Source organism: Trichosurus vulpecula, chromosome 5 (assembly GCF_011100635.1).
Source record: "Trichosurus vulpecula isolate mTriVul1 chromosome 5, mTriVul1.pri, whole genome shotgun sequence".
Taxonomy (NCBI): Eukaryota; Metazoa; Chordata; class Mammalia; order Diprotodontia; family Phalangeridae; genus Trichosurus; species Trichosurus vulpecula.
Window position 1 is genome coordinate 281,796,519 of NC_050577.1, and position 15,831 is coordinate 281,812,349.

The window sequence follows — 15,831 nt, forward strand, 5'->3', positions numbered from 1 at the left end:
GCCAGCTCTGCCGCACCAGCACTCCTCCTTCCCCAAGAACCGCCAACCTGGACTGGACTCAGATCTTCAACGGGCTCTGCACTCCTGCTCTGATCCGCCACTTAATTCTTCCCACCAGTTGAGTCTGGGGCCAGAAGCAACTGCAGCTGTAGTTCTGTAGCTGCCCCACCTCCGCTGCCCCCGGGGTGGTGGCTGAACTGGGAACTCTATCACCCTGTCCCCAGCAGCTTTTCCCACCTACCTTCTCTGTTGTCTTTGGTGTTTGTGGGTTGAGATGTCTGGCAACTGCCACAGCTCACTGATTCAGGGCGCTAGGGCCCGCTCTGCCCGGCTCCTGGTCTGGTTGGTCCGCGTGGCCTACGCTGGGCTCTGCTCTACTCCGCTCCGTTCCCTCCCAGCTCTGTGCATGATAGATCTCACCCAGCAACCATCCAGGCTGTCCTGGGTTGGAGCCCTGCTTCCCTCTGCTATTTTGTGGGTTCTGCAGTTCTAGAATTGGTTCAGAGCCTTTTTTATAGGTTTTTGGAGGGACTTGGCGGGGAGCTTTCCAGCTGCCATCTTGGCTGATCTTAGGGTTTTTAATGTTAAGCTTCAAGCCAGCTTTTACACTCTTCTCCTTCACCCTCATCAAGAGTTTTCCTAATTTCTTTTCACTTTCTGCCATCAGATTAGTATCATCTCCATATCTGAGACTGTTGATATTTCTACCAGCAACATCATCCAGCCTGGCATTTAGCATCATGTACTCTGCATGCAAGTTAAATAAGGTTAAATAAGCACTGTCATGCTCCTTTTCTGCTCTTAAACCAGTGAGTTGTTCTATGCTCAGTTCTAACTGCTGCTTCCTGACCCGCATACAGATTCTTCAGGAGACAAGTAAGATGATGTGGTATTCACATCTCTTTGAGGACTTGCCACATTTTGTTGTGATCCACACAATCAAAGGCTTTAGTGTAGACAATGAAGAAGAAGTAGATTTTTTCTGGAACTCCTTTGCTTTCTCCATAATATGTTGGCAATTTGCTCTCTAGTTCCCGTGACTCTTTGAAAACCAGCCTGCTCTTCTGGTAATTCTCAGTTCACATATTGCTGAAGCCTAGCTTGTAGAATCTTAAGTATAACCTTGCTGGCATGTGAAATAAGCACAATTGTTAAGTAATTTGAACATTCCTTGTCATTGCCCTATTTGACGATTGAAACATAAACTGATCTAGTTCCAAAAATTTTCATAGCCTCATGGCTAAACTTTTAGTGATGAGCACGTAGGAAGACTTATAAAAGATATCAAAGACATATCCCTAGGCTAATGAAATCTTTCCAGATTGTTAGGACCTCATAAATTTGTGTTCCATTGGCAAAATCTTCAATATTTAAAGGTCATCTAAACACCAGGATTAAGCATTATATCAGTAGGACTTCAGAGAAGAGTTCAAATGTTTGCCATATTCACAATTCCTATGAAGATCCACCAGTGCCCTGTTTCAAACAATAGTAGGCATACAGCCTTCACAGAACATAATCATACCGTATTTTTTTCTGTAATAGAATATAAGGTTTATAGAATTGTAGAATTTTTAGAACTTAAAGAAACCTCAGAGATAACAATAATGATGATGGTAGATACCATTTATGTTACATTTAAAGGTTTTCTAGATTCTTTACAAATATTATTGAATTTTATCCTTACAACAATCCTATGAGGTAATTGCTATTATTCTCATTTTACAGAAGAGGAAACTGAGGCAAACAGGTTAAGTTACTTGCCCATAGTCATATCTGGATTTTAACTCAAGTCTTCTTGACTCTAAGTCAAATGCTTAATCCTGACTCTGGTTTATAATATTTTATCACTAGACATCTTCAGTTGGTATGTATTCATGTGACACCAGAATAAGTATATTTAGTGAATTTGAATCCTGTATAAAAACTTGGTTAACATTTAAATAGATCAATACATCTTAATTGACAAGTTCAGCCCAATTATGTCTGTTTAGTATAGTGACTTTGTATGGATAGTTACTTAATATGTTACTTCTTCAAGAATATATTTCATTGATATGAACAGATCACAACCCCTTTGCAACTAAGTAGATAGTCTTCATGAGTTGTGGCCAAAAATTAACAACCTGGCAACCAATCTCCTGACAGACAAAATCTGGGGCTAGGGCTATATTAAAAGATGTTTCAGTTCCATATATATCAGATATGGTACAAATAATTTATTTTTACACTCAAAAGAAATGCTAGACTAACACTTATAAGCACACATTTGACAAAGCAGAAACTTAAAACTGGACTCAGCAACTTAATATATAACTTCGATTACAATTTGCAAGGAGGCTGATACTTAGAGCCCACCAGAACATAAAGCAGTTTGTAAGACTGTTAATTAAGCATTTTACATTTCACCTTGAATCTGTATTAAACAAACAACTCCAAAAACATATTTGCTAAATGGCCAGGCTAGGGTAAATCCTCTTGTCAGTTGCTATATTTCATGTTCACTTCTGATCTATATACTATCTATGCAGCAACTCAAGGTTCAAAGCTTTAGGCTATCCATAGTTTGTTCCTTATGATCTACATCTCCTCTGCGATAGGTATAGTTTTACACGAATACTGTATGATAACCAGCACCTAGTTCAAGAGTCCGGATCTCATAAATTCATGAAGGGGGGGGAAGGTAAAATACAGCTTTGAAGTAACTGCTGGAAACTCTTCCTCTGCCACAATTCAGCTCCAATTCAAAGGATTTTTTGCATCCCTTGAACTCACAAATTCATCTCAAAGCCTGGACACATCTATCTCAACATATTTGTTTGTCTAAGATCAGGAAGTAAAACAAATAAATAAAAGAAGCAGCCTAAGCCCAGGCTTAGACTAGCCTAGGTCATATGTGTGTTTAAAATGCCATGTACTCACAGTCTTAAGGATGTGAAGATAACAAGTCACCTTTCTCCTACCCTCTTCTCAAGGAAGCAGTTCAAAACAGTCCTGATGGTGACTCTTTTTTATATATTCTCTGAGTCATTCACTGTTCTAGCCCTAAAAGGAACTCTGTCATCTCAAAATATAAGTCCTTTAGCACTGAGTATCCATGTGGTCAACCAGAACCAGGAACAGGAACTATGAACATGCTCCATGGGATGAACTCATGTCTCACTACATAGAGGAGAAATATCAATTAAAACAATTAATTTTTTTCCTTCTGTGGCTCAGTTTAGCCAGCATATTGATAATAGTTATAGTTATCCTTACATCTATATGAATTAACTTTTCTAGACCTTAAATATGGGTCCTAGTAGAGACAAGCTATGTAGAACAGAATAGAAAATTTTCATAGATGCCAGAAGACCCAGAGATGGACAATCCATTGGGCTTTTATTTCCAAGACTTTCTAACACAGCAAGTCTTGCTAGGATTTGCGTTTACTGGCATAACCTCTCAGAATACAGTTTCATTCCCGTGCTATGATGAGGCACTGGAAAGGCATTATAAAAGCTTAAAAAAGTGGCCTAAAGTTAGAAACACAGTAATCTTTGCTTAACCCATATTCACCCTATTGCAACCAAAGCTCTGCAACAGAAGCATTTATCTATTTTAATCTTATAAGATAATGTATATGACATGCTTTGTATGGACTATATGAATGTCAGCTATAATCATCATCATTGTCATCATCATCATTCCATTATAATCTTATGCAATGGATTTCAGAGAGAAACATTCCTGGAACAAGTTACTATCCTGCTATTATAATTATTACAAAGGATAAAAAGTAATTTAATTTTCATAACTGAATACAAATATTAAAAGCAAGTTTATCTTCTTTAGAGTGACTGTCAGCATCCACAGTATGACAAAAACTGCAGGCAGGATGATAAGTGATAAATAACTCATCCTATTCCTGCAAGAGTTTTATTATTGTAAGATTAATGCAGGTTATTCAATAAAGTGGTAGGAACCATACAACATGTCACTATAGGTTGCAAAAAGTTAGCACCTAGCAGATACTTAGAAAGACATAATCAGGTGGTTAGAAATAAGTAGCAGAAGCTCACTATCCTTTATAACCTTTATATCCTTTATATCCTGTAACAAGTTATTATTATTAAAGCAATATTATTATTTATCTCATCTTTTTAAATGTAGTCCAGAATAAAACCATCCTGGAAGAAGTTACTATCCTATTATTCTTTTATATTTGATATTCTGTAAATTATTATAATGATAGATAAACTAACTAGGGGACTTATGCTTGAATAAATGTTAGACTATTAATATCCTCTATAGGCTCACCGAAAATAGCCTTAGTACATCACCAGTGACAAGGAAACAGGGTTGCTATGTACTTCATCCTGTTCTCATAGGATTGTTATTTCCTCTCTATCTTTTTAAATCTTTTGGTTCCATGTAGCTTGGAGAGTTTGGTTATTTAGCATGTCAATATTTACTAAAGAGGTTGTTCTTAAGGTTTTATGTAATAGTGTTATGTCTAGGCAACTGTGGGCAACAAACATTCCAGCCTATGATAATGGTTTGGTCTCAATACAGTTTATTGATTGAGGTCTCCAATATAATTTTAGTATGGGAATTTGTTGTCTTTCAATACAAAGATAATTAAATTGATTATAATTCTAAGGTTATGCTTTGCTTTTTGTTGTTGTTCAGTCATTGTGACTCTTTGTGACCCCATAGACCATAACACACCAGGACCTTCTCTATCCTCCACTATCTCTCGAAGTTTGTCCAAGTTCATGTTTGTTGTCTGCATGACACTATCTATCCATCTCAAACTCTGCCATTTCCTTTTACCTTCAATCTTTCCTAACATCAGGGTCTTTTCCAATTAAATCCCATCTTCTCATTTTTGGCCAAAGTACTTAAACTTCAGCTTCAGAATCTGACCTTCCAGTGGGTAGCCTGAATTAATTTTTTTAAGTATTGACTGATTTAATCTCCTTTATGTCCAAGGAACTCTCAAATATCTTTTCCAGTACCACAATTTGAAAGTGTTGATTCTGTGGCATTCAGCTTTCCTTACAATCCAACTCTCACAGCCATACATTACTAAGGAAAAAATGGAACTTTGACTGTAGGGACCTTTGTTGGCAAGGTGGTATCTCTGCTTTATTTCATAATGTTTGTTATCAGACTTGATTGTCGTAACAGATTATTAAAATGGTATTCAACCAGCTATAAAGAGATAGATTTTAATTCAGTACAATGAATAATTTTCTACCTATTTAAGTTGTCCATAAATGAAACAGGCTAATTTGCTGCAGTGAGCATCCTGCCATTCGAAGGTGGCAGTAGTAGTCTGGATGTTCAAGGAGTACCCTACAGTGGGTGGGAGATTGCACTCTCTTTCTCTCTGTCTATAGATATTGATATATAAACACACATATACATATATATACATATATGTATATACACACAACAGAATAAGTACATACACAAGACAAATATGTACATACACATACAAACATACATATATGTGGTACATACATACTGAATACTGGAGGTGTGCCCCTGAGTATGTCACTTAAGCCCTCAAGGCCCCCAGACAACTCTATAAGAGTAGGAAACTCGTGGAACTACTAAATACATACAGTTATCCCTTCAACACGGCAGGAGGTTAGAGGTGTAGTATGCCCCTACAATCTGAAAAATCCACATTAAATTTTTTGGCCCTCCTTTTGTACTAGAGAAAAAGTCTGAATTTTTTCTTTTTCTTTTATAGGATGTTTACAGTACCTTATTATAAAATTTGGATTGACATTATACAATACTATATATAATGCATTTCTGAGTTTCTAAACTTTTTTGTCGTTGGCCTTCACGTATCATCTGTGGTTTCTGCAGAACTCTAACCTGCAATATATCAAAATTGTGATGGGAAAAGTCGCAATGTGGAAGGGATAACTGTATTTCATGTTCACCTCTGATCTATATACTATCTATGCAGCAACTCAAGGTTCAAAGCTTTAGGCTATCCATAGTTTGTTTTCCTTATGATCTACATCTCCTCTGCGATGGGTATAGTTTTACACGAATACTGTATGATAACCAGCACCTAGTTCAAGAGTCCGGATCTCATAAATTCATGAAGGGGGGGGGAAGGTAAAATACATACATACATATACATACACACATATACATACATACTTACATACACATATACATACACACACATTTCAAGGTCGCTTTTCAGTTTCCTGTACTCATAGAAAGAAATACAAATCAGAAGAAAGAGCGATGGATTTGCAGTCCAGTTTCAGGCTCACCTAGGCAAACACATGGTCTCATTACCATGTGCTCATAGCTACTGTAACTGCTGCTGGGGAAAGAGAGGACCACACTGGCAAATCCAAGGGAGAGTTTAACAAGAGGCCAAAGCATACTTTGCCTTCTAGAAGGAGCCAAGGTATAGGTCAATCTCCATACATGCTCTGTGGGATGGTCTCCACTATATACAGCAGATGAGAATAGGTGGTATGGTAGTAGTAATAATAATAACAATAATAATGGCTAGCATTTATATGACACTTAATATGTGCCAGGCGCTATACTAGGCATTTTAGAACAATTATTTCATTTTATTCTCACAAAACCCTAGGATGTAGGTGCTATTACTATTATCCTATTTACAAATTAAAAAAGAGTATATGTGACTTGCCCAGGGTCCCAAAAGCCTGGGTCTTTGTGTTTATCAAACCTGATTGTCATTACTATGGTCTTTACCTACTACACATTGTGTACCTAATCTATTCCACTGATCCACCCCGCTATATCTTAGCCAGTACCAGATTGTTTTGATGATAACTGCTTTAAAATAAAATTTGAGATCTAGTACTGCTAAGCCTCCTTTCTTCACATTTTTTTAATTCCCTTGATATTCTTGACCTTTTGTTCTTCCAGATTAATTTTGTGATTTTTTTTCTAGCTCTATAAAATACTTTTAGTAGGTTAGTATGGTGCTTAGTAAGCAAATTAATTTAGGTAGTTGTCACTTTTATTATATTGGGTTGGCTTACCACAAGTTTATGGGGATTATGTTTTGTAAGAGCCGCTCTTGCTATGCTATTTGTGTAAATGCCTTTGCTAAGAACCAGTTATATCTAGAGGCTAATTGTGAGAAACACAGCAGTAGGAGCTCATGAGGTACAGTTGTAAGAGTAACCACCCACAGAGTTACACCTTAGAACCCAAGTAGCCCTTCCATTTTTTTTTGGTATGGTCCAAGTAGCCCTTCTAGAAATCCAATCTGTAAAGTGGCTAGTGGGAGTTGGATTCAACAATTCTATGATTCTTAGTAACTTGTCAGGGGACATGAAAGGTAGTAAATAGTAGAGTCATGATTGAAATTTAGGCAATCTCATTTCAACTCTAGCATTCTATGGTTCTGTTTCCTGTCTGTGAGTCTCAAGTCAGGATAAAGTCTCAGAGGAAAGGCATGAAAATTGAGGACTGAAAAAGGCGTCTTACACAGAAGATGGGACTTTAGCTGAGATTTAAGGAAGCCAAGAGGTAGAGATGAGGAGAGAGAGTGTGTTCCAGCATGGAGGACAACCAGTGAAAATGCAGAGTCAAGAGAAGAGAGTCTTGTTCAAGGAGTGGCAAGAAGCCCGATGTCACTGGATAGCAGAGTATGTAGAGGGAAATAAGTTTCAAGAAGACTGGAAATGTAGCAAAGAGCTGAATTATAGAGAGCCTGACAACTGGAGGGATCATTTTGTCACATTATTTAGAAGGTGACATAAACTGGGTCTTAAAGGGAGCTAATAATTACAAGAGAAGGGGCTGAGAAGCAAGGGTATTCCAAGCAAAGGAGACAACCAAGGTATGGAGGTAAGATTTGGAATCTCATATTTATAAAATATCAAGTAGGTCAATTCACTAGAATATAGACTGCATGGGGAGGGAGAGTAATGTGAAATTAGTCTGGAAAGATATGTTGGAATCAGATTATAAAAGGCTTTAAATGCCAAAGTGAGGAGTATTTTATTATATTGCCTAAAGGCAATATAAAGCCACTGAGGCATCTGGATCAGGGAAGAGTCATGGTCCAACATGTATTTTAGGAATATGGTAGCCCAGAGAAGGTGACTTTTCCAACATCACACACCTCAAACTGAGGTCCTCTGGGAGGGCAGCATGATACGGTGGGCAGAAGAATGCTGACCTTGGAATCACAAACACCTAAATTCAAATCAAATTTCTGATATTTACTAGTTATGTGTGCAAGGGCAAATTACTTAGCCTCAGTTTTCTCATCTGTTAAAGATTACTGTTAATACCTATAAGTACTATTTTATTATGAAGCTCAAATAAGATAATATATGCAAAATACACTGCAAACTTTTAAATGACAGATGTCTTTTAAAAAAATGTAGGGGCTTTTCTATTGCACTATGTTTGCTCCCTCTGGGATTCAGTATCTTCATCTGTGAAATGAAGAGGTTAGACAAGTTAGACTTCTGAAACCTTCCAGCTCAAAATCTGTTATTCTGTTATCCTAAGACAATGTGTAATAATAGTTTTAACCGAATGGTCTCAATCAAAATAGATGTTATGAGGCAGCTAGCATTTATATAACACTTTGCAAAGTACTTTACATATATTAAGTCATTTGAGCCTCACAATAAGTGCTATTACTTTCCCCCACTTAACAGATGAGGAAATTGAGAGACATAGAAGTCAAATGACTTGCCCAGGGGTCACACAATTAGTATCTAAGATCTAGATCTGAACTCAAGTCTTTCTGACTCTCAAGTTGTCCACTATATAGCTATTATTATTGTTATGTTATGGGCAATAAAAACTATAGAGAGTTAGAGAATGAGTGATAGATATTTACAAGATTTATCTCAGCCATTTTCCAGAAAGAGCAAGACCTGGGAGAACTTACTAGGTAGAAGCAATAATATAAAGAAAGGCTTTGCCAACAACATTAATAACTCTACTCTCCATTACCCAAAACTGATATAGCAAAGCTCTGAATCTCAGAACTCAGACAGGTAGTACAATGGATAGAGTGCTGTATCAGAAGTCGGGAAGACCTAAATTCAAATCTAGCCTCAGACATTTAGGAGCTATGAAGAAGCTTGGTGAGCCCTTTTCAGGGCTACTCATTCATCTTTGCTGTCTACCTGTCACCCAACTCTCACTTGTGGCTCCAAGAAGTGGTAGCACGCACAGTAGCCACACCCCAGTAAAACTGTCTCAGCAGATGAGCTAAACCAAGTTGAGAGTAACCAATAGGCCTCGCTCAAACCCATTGGTGAGTTAGGGGCACATCTACCCCAAGCATGTGAAGACTTCTCCTGGTTGAACCAGTAGACGAGAACAATTTGTTCCAACAGCCATGGAGGCAACTGAAACAGGCATTGCAGAGTGCTTATACCTTGGTCAGACATCAAAGATGCCAAGGTCATCCACTGCATTCCAGTACATCAGCAGTTGTCTAGACTTTTTGTCTTGCCACTCGACTTTGATGATTCTGGAAGAGAAAGCGAGGCTGACAATTTTGTACAATTCTGCCTCACTTAAAACCAATTCACAGGAAAGTCAAGATATCACCCCTCTGTGTCATTAGTCTTCTTTGAAAATTAAGGATGGACACTCGGCCAAGATGGTGGCTGGAAAGCAGGAACTTGCGTGAGCTCCCCACCACATCCCTCCAAAAACCTATAAAAATGGCTCTGAACCAATTCTAGAACTGCAGAACCCACAAAATAGCAGAGGGAAGCAGGGCTCCAGCCCAGGACAGCCTGGAGGGTCTCTGGGTGAGGTCTATCTCACACAGAGCTGGGAGCGGAGCAGAGCCCAGCATGGGCGGCACGGACCAACCAGACCAGGAGCCAGGCAGAGCAGGCCCTAGCGCCCTGAATCAGTGAGCTGTAGCTGTTACCAGACTTCTCAACCCACAAACACCAAAGACAACAGAGAAGGTGAGTGGGAAAAGATGCTGGGGACAGAGTGAAAAAAGGAGTTCGCGGTTCGGCCACCACCCCTGGGACAGTGGAGGTGGGGCAGCTACAGAACTACAGCTGCAGTTGCTTCCAGCCCCAGGCCCACCTGGTGGGAGGAATTAAGTGGTGGATCAGAGCAGGAGTGAAGAACCTGCTGAAGATCTAAGTCCAGTCCGGGTTGGGGGTTCTTGGGGAAGGAGGAGGGCTGGTGTGGCAGAGCTGGCGCATCCCCCCAAGCTTGGAACATAGTTCTCTTAACTCTACAAGCAGTCATATCTTGCTGAAAAACTCAAGGGTCAAGTTAGTTGGCTGGGAACATGGCCAGGCAGCAAAAACACACCCAGATTCAGTCTCAGACTTTGGAATCTTTCTTTGGTGACAAAGAAGACCAAAACATACAGACAGAAGAAGTCAACAAAGTCAAAGAGCCTACAACAAAAGCCTCCAAGAAAAACATGAACTGGTCTCAGGCCATGGAAGAGCTCAAAAAGGATTTGCAAAAGCAAGTTAGAGAAGTAGAGGAAAAATTGGGAAGAGAAATGAGAAGGATGCGAGAAAACCATGAAAAACAAGTCAATGACTTGCTAAAGGAGACCCAAAAAAATACTGAAAAATATACTGAAGACAACAACACCCTAAAAAATAGACTAACTCAAATGGCAAAAGAGCTCCAAAAAGCCAATGAGGAGAAGAATGCCTTGAAAGGCAGAATTATCCAAATGGAAAAGGAGGTCCAAAAGACCACTGAAGAAAATACTACCTTAAAAATTAGGCTGGAGCAAGTGGAAGCTAGTGACTTGATGAGAAATCAAGATATTATCAAACAGAACCAAAGGAATGAAAAAATGGAAGACAATGTGAAGTACCTCATTGGAAAAACCACTGATCTGGAAAATAGATCCAGGAGAGAGAATTTAAAAATTATTGGACTACCTGAAAGCCATGATCAAAAAAAGAGCCTAGATATCATCTTTCAAGAAATTATCAAGGAGAACTGCCCTGATATTCTAGAGCCACAGGGAAAAACAGAGATTGAGAGAATCCACCAATTGCCTCCTCAAAAGGATCCCAAAAAGAAATCTCCTAGGAATATTGTTGCCAAATTCCAGAGCTCCCAGGTCAAGGAGAAAATACTACAAGCAGCCAGAAAGAAACAATTTGAGTATTGTAGAAACACAATCAGAATAACCCAAGATCTGGCAGCTTCTACATTAAGAGACCAAAGGGCTTGGAATACAATATTCCAAAGGTCAATGGAGCTAGGATTAAAACCAAGAATCACCTACCCAGAAAAACTGAGTATCATGCTCCAAGGCAAAATATGGACTTTCAATAAAATAGAGGACTTTCAAGCTTTCTCAGTGAAAAGACCAGAGCTGAATGGAAAATCTGACTTTCAAACACAAGAATCAAGAGAAGCATGAAAAGGTAATCAAGAAAAAGAAGAAGAAAAAGAAATTGCAAGGGACTTACTAAAGTTGAACTGTTTTGTTTACCTTCCTACATGGAAAGATGATGTGTATGATTCATGAGACCTCAGTATTAGGGTAGCTGAAGGGAATATGCATATATATATGTTTATATATATATATGTATATGTGAGTGTGTATGTATATATGTATGTGTGTGTGTGTATATATATATATATATTGAGAGAGAGAGAGAGAGAGGGAGGGCACAGGGTGAGTTGAAGATGAAGGGAAGATATCTAAAAGAAATAAAATCAAATTATGGGATGAGAGAGAAATATATTGAGAGAGGGAGAAAGGGAGAGATAGAATGGGGTAAATTATCTCGTATAAAAGTGGCAAGAAAAAGCAGTTCGTTGGAAAGGAAGAGGGAGCAGGGGAGGGGGAATGAGTGAATCTTGCTCTCATCAGATTTGACCTGAGGAGGGAATACCATACATACTCAATTGGGTATCTTACCCCACAGGAAAAAAGGAGGAAGAAGATAAAAAAAGGGGGGATGATAGAAGGGAGGGCAGATGGGGGTGGAGGTAATCAAAAACAAACACTTTCAAAAGGGGACAGGGTCAAGGGAGAAAATTCAATAAAGGGGGACAGGTTAGGAAGGAGCAAAATATAGTTAGTCTTTCACAACATGAGTATTGTGGAAGGGTTATACATAATGATACACATGTGGCTTATGTTGAATTGCTTGACTTCTTAGGGTGGGAAGGGAGAGAATTTGGAACTCAAAGTTTTAAAAACAGATGTTCAAAAACAAACAAAAAAAGTTTTTGCATGCAGCTAGAAAATAAGATACACAGGCAATGGGGCGTAGAAATTTATCTTGCCCTACAAGAAAGGAAGGGAAAAGTGGATGGGAGGAGAGTGGGGTGACAGAAGGGAGTCCTGACTGGGGAACAGGGCACCCAGAATATACGCCATCTTGGAGTGGGGGAAAGGTAGAAATGGGGAGAAAATTTGTAATTCAAACTCTTGTGAAAATCAATGCTGAAAACTAAATTATTAAACAAATTAAATTTAAAAGAAAATCACATATTAAAAAAAAAGAATGAGAAAAAAAAGAAAATGAAGGATGAACAACAGTATGAACCTAGGCAAGTCACTTAACCTCTGTTTTCTAAAATGGATATCATAATAGTATCTATCTTCTAGGGCTGTCATGAGAACAAAATGAGATAATATCTGTAAAGTGCTTCACAAACCTTATATCACTATATAAATGCTAGCAATCCTTCCTCCGCTGATTTCCTGAAGGTACCTACTATTTTCTTCTTAATCTGTTTAATAGATACCAATAGATTTTTTTTTTAACTTTCCTTGCCCTCCAGGTGGTTAGATGATTCAATCATTGAAGAAATCACACCCAAGTTGATTGAGAATCGTCCCAACACTTATACATATACCAAGGCCTTGGGAGAGATGGTGGTGCTTCAAGAATGTGGGAATTTAAATGTTGCCATCATAAGACCATCCATTGTTGGAGCTAGCTGGCAGGAGCCTTTTCCAGTAAGCCTACCCACTCCTTCGGTTTCCTAGTTTTGCTTCCTGATGCTTCCAGATTCATTTTACTTTGACAGCCTTCTTTCCTGCTCGGGGTCTAAGAGATATCTCAAGGAACTTAACGAGATGGACTTGCTCTGAACACTGATCCAGTTCAAGCAAAATCCTAATGGATGGATATAGGAATTTTTGCCTGGGGATCCTCTGGGAAGGGCACTCCCAATACTGACAGTGGCCTTAGTTGGGGTCAACTCCCCACATTATTCCTTCGCCAGTCTCAAGGAGCTCCTGGACTCAGGTTGTCCAGGATAGGATAGCACTGGGATTACTTTTGTGTCACCAACCTCAAATTCTAGGGAATAAAGAGGTGTTATAAGTGAAAAAAAGAAGACACAGCACTACTCTGTGCATTAGATTGGGAATACTGATACATGGCATGGTACTCTATACCTTTCAAGATATGCTCTTATGTTTTCATTCTATGGTCGCTGCAATCTATGAGGTTTCATGTCTCAAAAAACTAAGACAGAAAAAGATTAGTTGATTTGTCCAAGACCAAAATACTTGTGGGCCAAGGTAGTTGGTGGGAAACCTACAACAAGAATCCAGGCTTCTATCCACATCCTGGTTCATTATTCTTCCCACTAGCCAAATTATCTGTCTTGAACTCAGTATGGACTCCACAGGACCACTGCTCATGGGAATGGACTGTTAAGTTGAAGCAGTCCTGAGAGACTCGAAGGTCACTAGCTTGAACTGGACCAGTTTCAAGAATGTAGCAATTTTAATAATCAGCTTATGACTTTTAGCTTCACTCCAAGCCCCAGTGTGGGGCATCTCAATATGGAAACAACAATTTTAAATGAAAGGGGTGTGGTTTATTTACTTCCCTTGAGTTTCAAAAGAAAGTTTCCATGACCTACAGGGGTGAGTTTTGTTTTGAGATGTTGGGAAAATACACCTTTAAAAAATATAGATATATATGCATGTGTATACATACATATGTACATATGTAGGGTGTGTGTAGGATGCACATGAAAGAGCAAGTGACTTGAAGTCTTCCATTGATCTAATGACTAAGAACAATGTAGCCACATCATAAGAACAATGGAGTCACATCATATGGCATTTAACGTAGGTGAATTTATATATACATAAATATATATATATATATATATCTTTCAGGACCAAGTGTGACTCTAAATTCTCCTATTCACAGTATCTATAGTTTTTTTGTTTGTTTTGTTTTTCATTTAGCTTAGGCTGATAAAAGCAGTAAGAGGTAAAATCTCAAGTGGCTTTACAAGCTTTCCTGGTCAGCTAAAAGTTCCTTGATGTGTTTCCCTTTGACTTCCTTGTATCCTCTCTTGCTTCATGATGAAACAGGAAGAAGAAACCTTTATGTGATGGGGTATTCACTTTACAGTATAGTATATATACTTACATATGAATGCCCTTTGATAGTATTTTTCCCCAATCATAAATTTTCCTGCCAACCAAGTATTTACCTGTTTTTGTTTACTTCCTTTTGATTGGAAGTCCTAGTTTAGCCCTTTCTCCTGATCAATAGCTTAGCTGGCTGTAAATAAAATTCATAATAAATTGTTTCCATAATAATCATCCTAGATCCATCAACTATGATGCAGACTGCCCTACTTTAAATCTACCCTACTCCCTTTCTAGCTTCAGTTGTTTAAAAATACTATACTCTATTTTATGGGCAATTTAATGGATTACGAAGGATAATTTTGACTAAAAAAGCCTTTAGTACTAACCCCCCATAAAATGCTTCTATACAGCTTAAGACAAATTTTCTCTCTAATGCCCCCAAGTGCCTATACTAAAATTACATCCTTTGAGATTCAGTTCTATAGAATTTTTAAACTCCCTGGCTTGGTGGGAACTGACAAAGCTAGTGCATGCCTTGAAGTTGTTTATATTTTCAGAAAAAATAAAATCTCACAGATCATGCTTTGTGTAAAATACAAAACTTTCTTTTTCAGGGTTGGGTGGATAACTTAAATGGACCAAGTGGACTCATTATTGCAGTATGTATAATGGTGAAACAATCATTTGTTTCTCTAAGATTTAAGCAGGAGTAATAGTAGTAGCATATATATATATATATATATATATATATATATATATATATATATATATATATATATATATATATATATATGTGTGTGTGTGTGTGTGTGTGTGTGTGGGTATGTGTGTGTATATGTATATGTGTATATGTATGTGTATATACTATATTTAATATATGTTATATAGAGAAAATATTTATATACTAAATATAGGATATACAATACTATGAAAGCAGAGTCTATGTATACACATACATATAGTATATATAAATGTGTTCCAACCAATGTTAGTAAAATATATAGATATACACACATAATATATATATAATGTGTATACAGTATACAATATGTAATGTATATATAAATACATGTATATCTATAATACATACATAAATACATTATATATGTGTATATACAAATACATGTGTATAATACACATATACAAATACATGTGTTTGCATATACATGTTATTTACATAATATATACATATCATTTCACTAACATTGGTTGGAACATATTGCCCCCATTTTGCAAATGGGAAATAGAAATTATAATGTATTTTAGACAAGAATTTAACTGATTAAGAAAATTTCTGACAATGTATATCCATATTTTTACTTGAAATGTTATATATTTTAAGAGTATTATTAACACAGGATAGAATGGCTGATAAAATAGGACTAAAAATTAAGAGACCTGGCTTCTAATTCAACTCCTAGCAATTATGACCTCAGCAGTTACTTAACACCTCTGTATCTCAATTTCCTCATCTATACAATAAGGGAGCTGGACTT

The 15,831-nt window shown here is 37.7% G+C and overlaps 1 protein-coding gene across 1 annotated transcript in view; it reads left to right on the forward strand.

Annotated features, from left to right (window-relative positions):
- Positions 1–15,831, forward strand: part of FAR2 (fatty acyl-CoA reductase 2) — an 82,825-nt gene that overhangs the window by 37,648 nt on the left and 29,346 nt on the right. Inside the window, exons 4-5 of the mRNA XM_036759381.1 lie at positions 12,775–12,952; positions 14,950–14,994. Coding sequence (XP_036615276.1) covers positions 12,775–12,952; positions 14,950–14,994 — 223 coding nt within the window. The remainder of the gene's footprint in view (positions 1–12,774; positions 12,953–14,949; positions 14,995–15,831) is intronic.